Source organism: Grammomys surdaster, unplaced genomic scaffold (genome assembly GCF_004785775.1).
Source record: "Grammomys surdaster isolate TR1022 unplaced genomic scaffold, NIH_TR_1.0 139, whole genome shotgun sequence".
NCBI lineage: Eukaryota > Metazoa > Chordata > Mammalia > Rodentia > Muridae > Grammomys > Grammomys surdaster.
In genome coordinates this window covers 15,453,619-15,468,068 of record NW_021604597.1, presented here as the reverse complement: position 1 = coordinate 15,468,068, position 14,450 = coordinate 15,453,619, and the positions used below count along the sequence as shown (strand labels likewise).

General features: G+C 45.8%; 1 protein-coding gene across 4 annotated transcripts; it reads left to right on the top strand.

The window, feature by feature from the left end:
- Nucleotides 1–3,409: 3,409 nt before the first annotated feature.
- On the top strand, nucleotides 3,410–13,325 carry Shox2 (short stature homeobox 2). Of its 4 annotated transcripts, none has more exons than XM_028763540.1 (5): nucleotides 3,410–3,755; nucleotides 6,638–6,846; nucleotides 9,121–9,178; nucleotides 9,485–9,573; nucleotides 11,124–12,282. In XM_028763540.1, exons 1-5 carry the CDS (start codon nucleotides 3,410–3,412, stop codon nucleotides 11,415–11,417), a joined length of 996 nt encoding a protein of 331 aa, XP_028619373.1. In that variant the 3' UTR covers nucleotides 11,418–12,282. The 4 variants fall into 4 exon arrangements, with proteins under 4 accessions (XP_028619373.1, XP_028619375.1, XP_028619377.1 ...); XM_028763542.1 differs by having other exon boundaries at nucleotides 11,160–11,417; XM_028763544.1 differs by lacking the exon at nucleotides 3,410–3,755 and adding an exon at nucleotides 3,825–3,900 and having other exon boundaries at nucleotides 11,160–11,808.
- Nucleotides 13,326–14,450: the final 1,125 nt, after the last annotated feature.

Sequence of the window (14,450 nt, the reverse complement as noted above, 5' to 3'; positions counted from 1 at the left end):
ATGATTCTTCTTTCATGATTTAGTGTAAGGAAACTAAAGTAAGGAGATACATAAAATATTAACTTGGTTCAGGCCGACTGTTAGCTAGATATCAAGGTACAGATATTCACAGACATTTGAGATGGAAATCACCTGCACTATACGGTCTATTCCTGGGAAATAGCTGGACCTTAACTAGACAGTTTTAAGAAACCATTTTAAAACATAACTGCAACACTGCATGTTTGTTTTAAATAATTCAAGAGCTGGGGGAACTCTTAGGGCCCTGAATTTTTTTTATATCTGTCCATAGGCTGTCACCTGAGCTTTATAGTCAATGTTCCTTTCAAAACTTTGACAAAATAAAAATAAAATAAAGGCCTTGAAATGTCTATCTCAGGAAAATATTTGCTGTTTAGTGAAACATCATACTTCATAGCTTTTATTAATAAAATTTCCAAACTTTTGATTTCTTAAAACTGAAACTTCTTAAAAGAGGAACTATTGGGAACAGCGAAAGGGAAGGCGGTGAGAGGATATAAGAGGCTAGCAGAAGAAGTATATGTTTTCATATGTGGAAAATTCATAACGAAACCTATACAATTATATGCTAATAAAAATTTTAAATTAAACTTCCTTTACACAAGTAGGACTCCATAGCCAGACACTGGAGATTTATCATTGCTTCATCTGCTATCTCTATAGTTAAAATGAATCAAGAAGATGAAATAATAGGGAAATCTATTGGTTCAAATTACACAATAGTCATGCCTGAGCCTTCTCTGGTTACCTTTAAAGTGGTCATCTTTCCCTCTAGCACAGAAGATGGCATAAGAGTTTATATTAAAGCATATACTTAAAAGGATGAAGACATATCTGGAGGGTCTCCTGATCCCTTTTCAGGCTTTTAGCAGGGGTTATTTGGGAGGTGTTTATGAATATGTATCTCATCATTCAGGTTGAAAGCTACTGGAACACCATATCGACTTAGTAGATCCCATTACTAAATAATCTTTTTAAACAGTTTCACAAAAGAGTAAAATTTTATGATTATTCTCCCAGAATTACAGTGCAACACATAATTTGACATTGTTTCTACATTCATAGAAGTCAGAAAGTGTTAAGTTTTTGAGTCTTGTGAAATAATATAGCAAGAGTTCATGCACTTCGATAATACCTAAATGCTGTTGAATGCCATTGCTCTTAATCGTGTAAAGGTACACCTTTGTCCTAAAAGCAGGGGGCGGGGAGTGTTTTCAGAAGGAAAGATAATATCAAAGAAAAAGTAAAGCAACATTTCTAATAAGCTTTATTTTCATGTCCTTTAAATGGGTAGTGCAGTCTGGGGCGTAGTTAGTATTACATGAAGTTATAGAACGTCTTAAATTACACTTAGTCGAGAAACCATTATGTACCACAATTTTGTGCTCTCTTTACCAATGTTCCAGGTTGTTGTGATGGAACTTCTGAAATTATTTGCTAAGTGTGCTGTGTTGTTCTAATCAATAAGTAGAAGATATACATATTAATGGTCTGTAACTGCTTTCATTTTTACTGAATACTGGATCCAAGAGAACGAAAACATTATCTTTTAACATCAAACAAAACTCATTAATATTCAGTATACTGAAAATGCCCCCAAACTCGCACTTAAAGAGGTATACTTATTTACATATTCAAGTAGATGTAACATTTCATATGTAAACATTTTTTATGCACGTAAACAAGTATTTGCACAGCTACAAATCTCACAGCAAGCCGTGGTTTAGAGGAGACAGACACTTTCCTCTCCCATATAACAAACATTTTTTTATAAAATAAGTCAAAAATACAATTTTTAAGTTATAAATTAGAGAAAAAGAGAGTTGTGCTCCCCCCGAAGAGCGAGTCTTTTTTCACAGTCCACGGTAAACAAAAATTAGTCGAGCGACAAGCAACGTCGGTAATTTTTTCCGCAGAACTCGAAAAGGGATCATCTTTTGTTTTTCAAAATTAGGAAAGCGAACTAGAATGCTCCCCAAGATGCTAAATAATTGAGGACAGGGTGCAGGGAGTTGTTAGGAAAAAGAGTAAGAGCCCTTAAACCTCATAGAGAAGAAACGAAATGGAGCTGCTCCTGACCGGGCCGTAAGAAAACACCTTAAGACGGAATCTGGCAGGCAACAGCTGCTCAGGAAACAAGTTAAATCGACCAAACCCTTTCTAGCGGGATGTGTCTTTATGGAAGTCAGCTTTGACTCCAAGGAGTGAGTAGTAGGGTGAATTACAGGGACCAGCACTCAGTGAGGCTGGCTGCGTGTCGGAAAGATCCTAAAAGGAGGTGAAGCCATCCGAGGAGCTGCAGAGAAGCCCCATTCGCAGCAGGCACGTGAAGCCAGGATGCACCGCTGTGCAGCTGCATCGGCCTGGAGCAAGAAGGGGTACAGGAACGGAATACTGGAGTGGTGGCTAGGTCTATTAACCGTAGAGAACCCGATGCTGGGCCAGAGACCAGAGGTCACCATTGTGGGGTCGAGCAGTTGGGGTGCCCACCCAGAGCGAGGCTGTAGGGTCGGGTACTCTCGGAGTATACCCACTGACTCTGATTGCAATGCACTTGTCAGTTTCCTCTTGGCCCCGCCTCCGAGAAGTCTATCCAGCTCCCCAGTGTTTTACTAAGTCGTGACACCAACGCAAAATCCACGCTTAATTAAATTAATTAGGGATTCTTGTCAATCTTGGATTAATGACCAAGAGCACTCGCGGCCGAGGCTATCAGAAAACCCGACCGCTAAGGACCTGCCTCCTCTCCCCGCCCCCTCTGCTCCCCTGCTTGCCCTCCCTCTCCAGCCGGGTGGACTCCAGCCTGGATCCTCCATCCTCAATATTCACATTCATATTCATTCTCATTCTCATATTTATTCTCTCTCTCTCTCTCTCTCTCTCTCTCTCTCTCTCTCTCTCTCTCTCTCTCTCTCTCTCTCTCTGTCTCTCCTTTCTTCCCTCTCTCTCTCTTCCGCACTCCCTCTCCTCCCCACCGCAGGTAGTGGCGCTCCTGCTACCCGCGAAGGGGTTCACTAGGAGTTGCGAGGGGAGGTAATTTACTCAGAACAAGAGGCCCGCCTTTAGGAAGTATAAATAGTGAGACTTCAAGAGCTGCGTCGCTATCAGATCTGAACTCTCCGCAGGAAGAATTGTCAAAGATCTTAACATTGAACACGCGCACTCCGGCAGGGAAGCATCAGTTCCCATTTCCCTCTGGCGGCCCCCGCCCCTTCCCTCCTCCCCCCTCTCCCCCTCCGCCCCCCCCCTCTCCTCCCCCATCCCCCTGCCCCATTGATGTGTTATTATTGGGGGGGCTGGAGCAGTAAAAAAAGAAGGAGGAAAAAAAGAGCGGGGCTCGGCAGGGAGAGCTTGAGCGCGAGGCTGACCGGCGGCGGCAGCGGCCGCGATGGAAGAACTTACGGCGTTCGTCTCCAAGTCTTTTGACCAGAAAGTGAAGGAGAAGAAGGAGGCCATCACATACCGGGAGGTGCTGGAGAGCGGGCCGCTGCGCGGGGCCAAAGAGCCCGGCTGCATCGAGCCGGGCCGCGACGACCGCAGCAGCCCGGCAGTCCGGGCGGCCGGCGGAGGCGGCGGCGCGGGAGGAGGCGGAGGCGGAGGCGGAGGAGGCGGAGGAGGTGCTGGAGGAGGAGGAGCAGGCGGAGGAGCTGGAGGAGGGCGCTCTCCCGTCCGGGAGCTGGACATGGGCGCCGCGGAGCGGAGCAGGGAGCCCGGCAGCCCGCGGCTGACGGAGGGTAACGGCCTGCCCCCGGCCGCGGTTCCCCTTCCCGCCTTCCCCTGTCCTCGGGGCGGGAGAGGACCCAGGACCTGAGCGGGAGGAGGGTGGCCTCGCAGAGGGCCCTGGACCCCAGCTTTGGAAGATACAGGGATAGTGGAGGGGTAGGAGGCCAGACTGCTCAGTCGTGGGTGGGGTCCTCGCGTGGGGGAGGGCGTGGGGTTGCGCGCACCCTTCTCTGTCGCTCCGGTTGCACCGAAATGCGCTTTTCGCGAGCGGGAGGATGGGGCCCGCGCTGCGGGACGACGAAGTTTGTGTGGCCCGCTGTGAGAAGGGGTGCGGCAGGGGCTCACTAGGAGGCCGGTTGTAACTAGCTCGTAGTCCCGAGTTTGCCAGAACCCCTTTCCTAGGCCTAAAGGATCGAGAAGGGGAGGTGGGGGAGAAAGAGAAGAGCCACACGATGTTGCCTCTTCTTTAGAGCTGCCATTGAAACCACTGTAACTCTGCAAAGCCCCTAAATTTCCGGATCTTGGGGACCAAACTTCACATTCTCGGTGAACTCTTAAGGTAGAAGCCAGTCAAAGGTCCAGGCCAAGGTGATACCCTCTCTGTGGAGGCATTGAGGAGTGTCTCGTTGGGGGGCGGGGGCGACGACGACGATGGTATATACACAATTTCTTTACTGCCTAGAATCGTGCAGTACTTCAGGAGAGCAGAGAGGAGAGAGAGAGAGAGCGGGGGGTGGGGAGAGAGAGAGAGAGAGAGAGAGAGAGAGAGAGAGAGAGAGAGAGAGAGAGAATGAATAGAGAATAGAGAATAGAGAGAGAGTCTTTTGGAAGCCAGCAATGTTAGAAAACGGCTTTATCTAGCCGGTGAAGCGTCCATCAACTCAAAGTTAAAAATTAATTTGGCACTCGGTACTGCAGTAACTGGTGTGCTGCCATATTTTTCCAATTAAGAAAATATGTGGCATGCGTAGAATCACAAATTTAAGCAAGCAATTAACTTGTTTATAACACGGTCTGTTCCTGTTTAGGCCATTAAGTGGAAAGTTGGGGGCGAAAGAGACATTATATTAAGTCTATTAATCAACTTGAAATTTGGACTTGTTTCCCTTTGAAGCCCCTAAACTTTGAGGGGAATATACTCTGTGGGTGACAACAAAGCCGTTACACCTTCCCATCTGAAGAATATCTGTTCGTGCTTAGATTTTTACTATGATGTTAGTGAGAATGTTTTCCTATTAAATTGACCCCTAATGTTTGCTGTGACCTTATCTACTTCCTTCCCCGGAGGAAGGACAAACGTCCACAAAATGAACTCCAAGAAGCAGAAATGCAGGCAACAAATAAGGTTGTATAGAATGCCAAACTGGGGCGAGATGTGGCAGTTCGCCTTCAGCCAGATCCAGGGCCGTGTCCCCCTTAATTTAGAACGTGACAGAGTAAAAGGATAAAGGGGCCCGAGAGTAACCCTTCAAGGTTCATAGCTCAGGGACTTGGGTTAGATAGCCCTGGCGAGCCTGGGTGAGCCAGTTGCTGAGGTTGTTGATTTCCAAGCTCTGGGCAAGTGTTAATTTCTGGCTCTTTAGACTGAATTTTTGTCTCTCCGTGTTGATCCGGATCCTGGGTTGGGAGGAATCGAAAACAGCCTCTACTAACCTCAACTTAGCTTTGACAGTGGCCATCCATCTCCAAATCATGCAGAGGATGAAGGTTGGGTGGACCTTATATTGATATGGGCCTGACTTTGGCTGTGCTCCTCGTTGCCCTTTGACATACATGTATATCATCTCTCTTGTGGCTCTATTTGCTCACACTGCCGGAGCTCCTATCTTTTACGTGGAAGGAAAGGACAGCAAAGTAACAACGGATGTGAGGGGGAAAATGCATATTTTATTAAACATCCGAGCGGCTGGATGCATGAAAAGGTTTTGAACAGCCAATAGAAACCGAGGAATGTTCTGCTTGAACCTGTTGATCTCAGTGGGTTTAAGCCTTTAGGGTCGAAGCCTTGGTTTCCACCGGGGAGGGAGAAGGAGAGGACAGATGCAGCGGTGGGTTTTGCTGACCACCAGAGTCTGTCTGATTTGCCGCCTCTACCCTTCTGGCCCAGCGTGGGAGGCCAGTCATCCAGGCCGCCAACATGGCGTGGTTGCCTGTGCCAGTTCGACCTGGGTCTGGCAGGGAGCGCAGGGACTGCCTAGTTGCTGACGGAACTATCCGTAGGGGTCTGGTTCGAGCTCTTGAGTGTCCGGGGACATGGCTTTCGGTGCAGCGCTGTACCAGAACCTCGTTTTCCAACTGCGACCCTTTAGCGGGTCCAGTTGTTCCTAAATTAGACCAGCAAGTTTGCGGGAGGCAAAGGGCCAGAGGCAGCAGAGGCTGGCGGGACAGCGGAACAGCCCTCTGGGGATAGCTGGCGTGCGAGGCCATCGCGTGGCCTTGCCGCGCCCTTTAACCGAGACCGCGCTCTGTGAGAGGCCCGCGCAGCGCTTTTGATTTCCGTGAGTGTGTGGGTCAGTGAGTGCCATAGGGTTAGGAACGCATTTGATGTTGACGGAAGAAGGAAAGAAGGGAAGGGAACAGGTAGTGAGGGGGTGAGCTAAGACCCGAGTTGAGTTGGGTAGACGCAAGCCCATCCTGTCCCCAGGTAGCCATACAGAAGAGACTTTGCGGGTCTCAGAGACCCCCATCCTCTCTCCCGGTCTTCATAGGGATCCCCGCCCCCAGGAGTTAGGAATCTCTAGCCTTCTTCTGGAAAAATCTGGTAATAGAATTGTATTGCCTTTTTTTTTTGTCCGTGTGTCCGTGTGTTCGTGTGTCCGTGTGTGTGTGTGTGTCCGTGTGTGTGTGTGTGTGGTTCGTGCTCCGACGCACGTGTGGTCCGTGCCCTCTTCAGTGTCCCCTGAACTGAAGGATCGCAAAGAGGATGCTAAAGGGATGGAGGACGAAGGCCAGACCAAAATCAAGCAGAGGCGAAGTCGGACCAATTTTACCCTGGAACAACTCAACGAGCTGGAGAGGCTTTTCGATGAGACCCACTATCCAGACGCTTTCATGCGCGAGGAACTGAGCCAGCGACTGGGGCTATCTGAGGCCCGAGTACAGGTACCCCCATTGCAAGGAGGTGGAGGCTGGGTCCTGAGAGCCAGAGTGCTATACACCTAATGTTTGCAGGCAGCTGCAGGTGTCTGGTGTGAGATGAGAAAGGGAAGAACATCTTTACTAAGGATCTTATTTTCTAAAATGGATTTTGATCCCGTAGCCCCTTTCACCCCTAAGCCAACATATGTTCGTTGAAAAAGAAAGCTGCGCTGGGCTTGCTCCCAGAGTTTCTATTAACCACCGCCCCCCCCTCGCCCCTCGCTGTCTTTAATGTGGTTTAATCCTAATGGGCCTACTTTTATAAGCCTAAAAAAAAGTGCCACAGAAAACGTTTTATCTCTGAAGCCTTAAAAGTTACAACAAGTATTTTGCTCTCTGGAGTTGGGTTTCCTTGAAGGTCTAGGTTTGCCAAACGGATATACCAATTAGGTTTATAGATGTACAGACTATAAAGAAAATTAGCATCTGTTAAGTGCAAAAATTTACAGTGTACTGCTAGCGGATCGGTCTCTAACTGAGCGAGAAACAGAGGGCACAGAATGTGTTTGCCCACCCTTTGTTCCTTCACTTAAGCAACGCAAAGAACCTGAACCCATGAAAACTCCGTTTTAAAACAACGTACACATCTTATTATTGATGTTTGCAAAGTCTGGTCTTCAGAATATCACATGAAGTCAGAACTGCAGCTTTTTTCATTGTTGATTGTTTAGGTGAATGTAAAACCAAACATGTGGGGTTGAGGATAATCTAAAGGGGGAATTATAAACACTCATACATATCCTTCCAGCTTTACGGGGAACAAATTTAAACGTTTCAGATTGTATTTCCGCTCAAATAATAAAATTGGGAGAAAATGATGGTCATTATTTGTTTGAACACATGGAGCAGTTTTAGGCTAGAACATCTGCAGCTGTTACAAAGTATCGCTGTAACAGATACTCCCTGGGTCTCTGGGCGGAGAGACCACCATCTGTAAGGAACTATGCACAATTCTTATGGGGCTTCCCCGCATCTTGTAATAGGATCAGGGGGAAAAAAACAGAGCAGTAACGTGGACAGAGAAAAAAATAATAATAGGCCGTCTTGGTCATCACGACGTCAATCCTAGAGCCTTCCTTTTTTAAGCCCGTTCTGCTTTGCAGCCTGCGCTGAGCTCTCTAGAGACACTGCAACCCCTTAAAACCGTGATAATTATTGCAGCCTTGAGTAACAGTATCTCCATTCCAACTCTTCTAGGGGGGAAAAAAGAGTCAAGAAGCCTCAGGCCATGTGAGTCACACAAAGGATGCCACCCTGGCATGAAATCCACCCTTCTATTATACTCAATATCAGGAGGATTTTTGAAGATTTACATTGACTGTGGCACTTGATTTCAAAAACTTACCAGAAAAGGCTCTGAAGCAATATTTTCCTTTCATGTTTTTTTTAAACATTAATTTGTGAATCAATCAATATGCTGTATTGTTGGAACTGTATTATTGTAGCCTTATTTGAATTTTAAAAAATCTGTCACACTGACTTGAAAAGTTGGCAAGTTATTTACGAAGATCATATCCAATGTCCAGGGATTACTTGATACCCCTCCTTTTTGTGGCACACTCTCCCTCTCTCTCTCTCCTCTTCCTCCTTATACTTTCATTTGAGTTACAGGAGCTATTTTCTGTAATCTTTCCTACTGTCCCAAGCAGTGGCTTTTTCTATAGGAGCAAATTAGATTATCATGATAATGGCACAATTATTCTGCTACTGTGTTACACTCTGCTGTACAGAGGGACAGAGAAATTCTAAACTTCTTTGTAGTAAGGCTTTCATGACACTAATTACCACCCCCATGTCCCCCCACCACCACCAAAATAAGAGTCATTATTTGCTTTACTGTTTGGTTTTTCTTCTAGATGAAGCTAATTAATATTATAGGCTATTACTGAGTCCATTCTTCTTGGGTCTTAACTGGGTAAACATTTAAACCCATTATCACATTGGTGTCAGGTACCAGGGAGTGTTTTGGACCCCTGAGACTCTGTAATGTGGAAAGATGAAACCGGAACTAGTAGTAATTTATCAAGGAACAATTTATTTTTCAAAGAATCTAGGAAATCTTTCTATTTTGTACTTGATCTACTTCTTTTTTATTTTGAAAAGTGAGGCTGGTTTGTATAATTTAACATTTGCTTTTTATTTTCCAAGACTTTCCTAAACACTGATTCCCCCCCCCATACTACTATAATTTAAGATGTTTTGAAATAACACAGTTTATGATTTTTTCTCAATTTTTAGGTTTGGTTTCAAAATCGAAGAGCTAAGTGTAGAAAACAGGAAAATCAACTCCATAAAGGTATATCTCATAATTCATTTTATCATTAAGTAGAAGTGGGTTTGGAGTATTGCTCTAACTAAGACAAAGAACATCCTAAGGATGATGATGGGACTTGGTTTAAGAAAAAGTTCTGGGCAGTTATTGAAAGTTTTACTACTTAGAAGCAAACTATGACTTATTTTAATTATCGCAGTAACTTAGAAAAATGACAGTCCAGAAATGACTTGCTACCACTTGGCACCTTGGAAAATTGTTTTAGAAATGTTTACCTCACATCTCCTGTTTCATCTCTCTCTTTTTTTGTTTCTTTGTTTGCGTTTATAGGTGTCCTTATAGGGGCCGCTAGCCAGTTTGAAGCTTGTAGAGTTGCACCCTATGTCAATGTAGGTGCTTTAAGGATGCCATTTCAGCAGGCAAGTACAGCCTAGATTCAAGCTTTTTTTAAAAGTGTAAAAACGTCTGGGTGTTTGTTTGGACTGCTGAACAGACCCTGTTTCTAAGTCTCAATTGCCCATTCAGTTGAAGAACCAATTTCAAGACTATATAGTGGACCCACTCCCCTTTAAAAACCTATACAGTGTCATGGCCTTGAATACTCAGTCCATTCTGTCTTCATAGGAGCCCTCAAAAGAGCCTGAAAGGAGCAACCTGTCCTTTAAAAATGCATTTACGATTGCACCTGGGGATAGGAAGAAACAGCCTTTGATTGGGATTTTATCAAATCAAATACAGAGGCTGCTCCAAGGGTGTTTTAAAAGCAATCCTCTAAATATTCTTTCTAGGTTGTGTGTGTGTCTGTGTGTGTGTGTTTAATTCCTTAGTCACATTAAATGACTCTGGCAGAAGAAAAATAAATGCAACTATTCTCAATTCAGACTTATTTTAAAAAAGCTGTCCTTAAAAAAAAAAAAAAAAGGTTTCATCTCTGGTAAAGAGGGAAGACTTATTCTTCCCAAGGCTGACTGCTCTACCTCAGAAATCCATTTCTGAGAAAAAAAATCTTTAGAATAACTTTTTTTAAAAAAGGAAAGCCTACAGCAATGATGTAATCCTGGGGAATCCCAGTGTTCTGAACCCCCCACTCTCTAAGCTGGAGGGCAAAATCCTCTCCTTTCCTACAACTGTCTTACCTTCCCCATCTTCAGCAGGCATCCCTGCTCACCAAGGCTGTAATGTCACAGATGAGCTCTCAGTCACCAGTACCCTGGACTGGGGAGACTCCAAGTGATTCTCAGCTATTGAGAATTAGAGTTAGAGAGAGTCCAGGTACCCCTCCCTACAAGACTCTTGGATCTTGTTAGAAAAGAATTTGAAGTGAGGATAGTTGGAGAAAGAGAGAGAGGTCCAGCACTGACTAGGAAACTGGCCTTACCTAAGAAGGTAGAGCTCTCTAGGCCAGCAAAATCAGCCACACCTAGAAGGTTGTTAGAAACCTAGACTGAGTCCTAACAAACTAGACCTGCTGACTCAGAGTCTGTATTTAAACACGATCCTCAGGTGATTCCCTCGGTAGGAAAAGTTAATACCTGCAGATTCAATAGCTTCCCTAAATGACAAGAAAAAGTTACACATTTTTGTTTCAGTAGTGTGTCCAGGCATATGTGACAAAGACAGGAGAGGATAATAGTCCTTAACCTCAGCCTCTCCAAGATGTTATTGCTATGTTGAGGTGGGTTATCCAGGGTACGTCAAGGTCACCCATTTACCCACGCAGTTCCTGAAAGGGCCACCACATTGTTGCAGACAGGGAATAGGAACCCAAGGAAACATGCTTATTATGACCTGGGGGTAGAGATGGGACACTAGAATGTGAATGTGGTGTCCCAGATTTAGTAAAAAGCCTATAACGTCCTTCTCCAAACAGATACTTTGCAAATGTTGCTTCCCTGTCGCGCACCCCAATTCTCCCCATAGCCAAGCTGGACGCCTTTAATGTTCTGTTTCTATTCTGTTGTCACCCTAGGATAGTCATTGCAACGTGACGCCCTTGTCCTTTCAGGTTCAGGCGCAGCTGCAGCTGGACAGCGCCGTGGCGCACGCGCACCACCACCTGCATCCGCACCTGGCCGCGCACGCGCCTTACATGATGTTCCCGGCACCGCCCTTCGGACTGCCGCTGGCCACGCTGGCCGCGGACTCGGCCTCCGCCGCCTCGGTGGTGGCTGCCGCCGCCGCCGCCAAGACCACCAGCAAGAACTCCAGCATCGCGGATCTCAGACTGAAAGCTAAAAAGCACGCAGCCGCTCTGGGTCTGTGACGCCGGCGCCAGCGCCACGGTCGGTGGAGCCCCCTAAGCGGCGCGACCCCGCACGCCCTCCGCGACCGGCTGCTTCTCCCGCACCCGCTTCGGACCGCCTAGGCCTGTCCCTTCCCCGCTGACTGCCGCCTTTTCTTTCTGCACCCTGGATCCCCAGGGCGGGACTCTGCGCTGGACCCGGGATCCCACGAGGGCCACCAGCCCAGGGGCTCCTGCCCACCCGCCCTTGGGACTAAAATTCAGCTTTGTAGGAGCGGGTTTGGGGAAGTCTGGATAGAGACTGGACAAAGGAGTGTGGCAACACCAAGGAGTGGATAGCGCCACAGCTGCGGCGACGGACTCGTTCATAGGAGTAAAATCTTGCTAACAACAAATGAGCAAAAACAAAAAAAGAATAGAGAACAAACTAGAAAGAAAATGAGAAAGGGAGCTTGTTTCTTATTTGCTATTTGGCTGGAATTAGAGAGAGAACGACGAAGCAAAACAATTCTTAAAATTATTTTGTACATAAAAATACGGGAAAATAACCTGGATGAATCTTGAGAGAAAGGGGGGAGGGATTTACCAACTAAAATGTATGTTTTTTTTAAAAATGGTCCAAGAAAACAAAACAGAAGGAAGAGGTATACTTATTTAAAGAATTAAGATGAAAAAAAAAGCGCAGCTGGGAAGTTCACAGGTTTTGAAGCTGACCTTTTTCTGCGAAGTTCACTTTAATACGAGACATTTGATAAGAGAGGCGGGCCTCCTTTTACGTTGAATCTGATGCTTTGAGTTTTAAAACACCATGTATGGAAGAGCAAGAAGAGGGAAGACAGTGTGACAACGAGGAGGGAAAAAAGGACGTTCATACAAAAAAAAAAAAGCGATACCACAGACAATGATTCCTCTGAGAAATTATTAAGGCAGAACTGTCCAGACTGCGGACAGTACATTCTGGTTTGCATGTTACTTGTATTTCATTGACGGTGTCCCTTCCCCTCCCACTCTCACGTGCACTCACTACACTTTCATTCTCAGTAGGAAAAGCGTCTGGAAATTGATGTGAATCCATATATAATTTGTCCGGCCTTTGATCCCAAGGGGCAAAGGAAAAAAAATCGTAAGGGAGTAAAATACACTCTGAGTCTTCCAAGAAGACGGAAGCTGTTAGGAAAAATGGGCAAAGAGAAGAGAAGAGCAAAGAAAGTCATGAAGGTATACAGCCGGGCATCGTGATAGGCGCTTTATCTGTTCACTCCCTTTTCGTGAATTCTCTCTTGCTAGTTTAAGTCCTATTTGAGGATAATGCTTTATTCCCACCCCCCTCTCTATCCCGTCAAATTCACCTTAAACGACACCCAGCTAGGTACAGACACTAGGTTTGTGTATAATATGTTGATAAACACGAACAAAGTTTATTTTGGCTATAATGTGTGAACTAACGGTTGACTTTCAACATTTGCATTTTATCTCACAAAGGTGTATCTATTCAAGTAATCTTGGTTGTTTCAATTCATGTAGCTATTTAAACAGGGATACCTTGGGCTAAGCAACCTGTAGCCCCACTTCTCTAGCAAGCCTCTATAGGACCCCCCTTTAATTTACATGAAAGAGGAAAAGCTCTTCTTACTGAACTTTGGTATGCGTTTGAGCTTTGTAACTATTTGTTCTCCATGAAAACAAAATTATTTATATTTGCCATATTTTTTCTAGTGTATTAAGTTATTTTAAACAAAAGAAGATGCTGTTATGACGTGTTGTCAGTACAAAATGTTTCAGCTCCACTTCTGTTAAACCTTTTAAATAAGTGCCAAGTTATTAATCTAAGACACTTTGCGATCAATTGAATGAAAATAGTATTGTTTCACTTGATGGGGTGCGCGTCATCTTTGTTCTTGTTACTATTAAAATATCCGGGATACTCTTTCCTTCTTCCGTTTTGATGATATATCCATATATTCTATTTCATATTTCTCTCTCTTATATTCTTTCCCTCATATTCTTTCCCTCATATTCTCTCTCTCATATTCTCTCTCTCTCTCTCCCTCCCCCTCCCTCCCTCCCTCCCCCTCCCCCTCCCTCCCTCCCTCTTTCACTCTCTCCCTCCCTCCTTCACTCTCTCCCTCCCTGCCTCCATCCCTAGTGCTACACTGCTCTTAGGTGAAAGTAGCCAAGGAACCCTGAAAATAGTGGCCCCGTGGATCCATAGCACTGAGCGCATCTCCTCCCATCTCACATTTAAATACCTACTATGGAGCCCAGATTATGGTAAACCAACAAAAAAGAACAGATTAGGAAGACAACAAAGACTATAATCCCCTGCCTAAGATGTTTCTCCATCACTTTGCTATACTTTCATCCTTAAAGTTTGTTTGGGTCATTTTTGGGAGAAAGAAAATAGTGGTCACGCAGCTGCCTCTGGGCTTATTATATATGGCTTTATCAACAATCGATCGCAGATCGCATAACTTCCTGGAGCTGCTGGTTTGGAAGTAGACTCAGGGCAGGAGATGCATTGGGAAACAAAGCACCCCCCCCCCCACCTCCTTCTCAGTCCTATTTGGCGTCAGTTGCTCTCTCCCAAACTCTCCGAGAGCTTGAAGATGGGCTCCTGCCCTGTCGGTTTGTGTGTGTTGGAGAGGGGGAGGGGAATGGGGGTGGAGATTTGTGTGCGCGCGCGCAGGATGAAGACCTGGAGACCCAGTCTCAAACAGGCCGGAGTCCGGAATGTCCTTTCTAGCATCTGCCCAGACTGAAAGAGAGGAGCCCTCTGCGGAGGTCTCAGACGTCTTAGCAACCCCTGGTGTCGCGAGTTAAGGGATAAGTAGTGACCCCCTACGGAGCCCGCAGCACTCTCTGCTTTCCTCCGGGATTCAGCTCGCCTTTGAAGCTGATCCTCAGACTAGAGGTAGGGTAAGAAGTTGGTCTGTCCCTTGGCTACCTGAAGCTGGTGAGCCGGAGCTGGTCTTGTCCTTCCAGCCCAGCCCTGTGGCTTTCTTGGTTGGTGAAGTTGCAGTTGGCTATAGAGTAGTCCTGCAGCCCCGGAGAGGT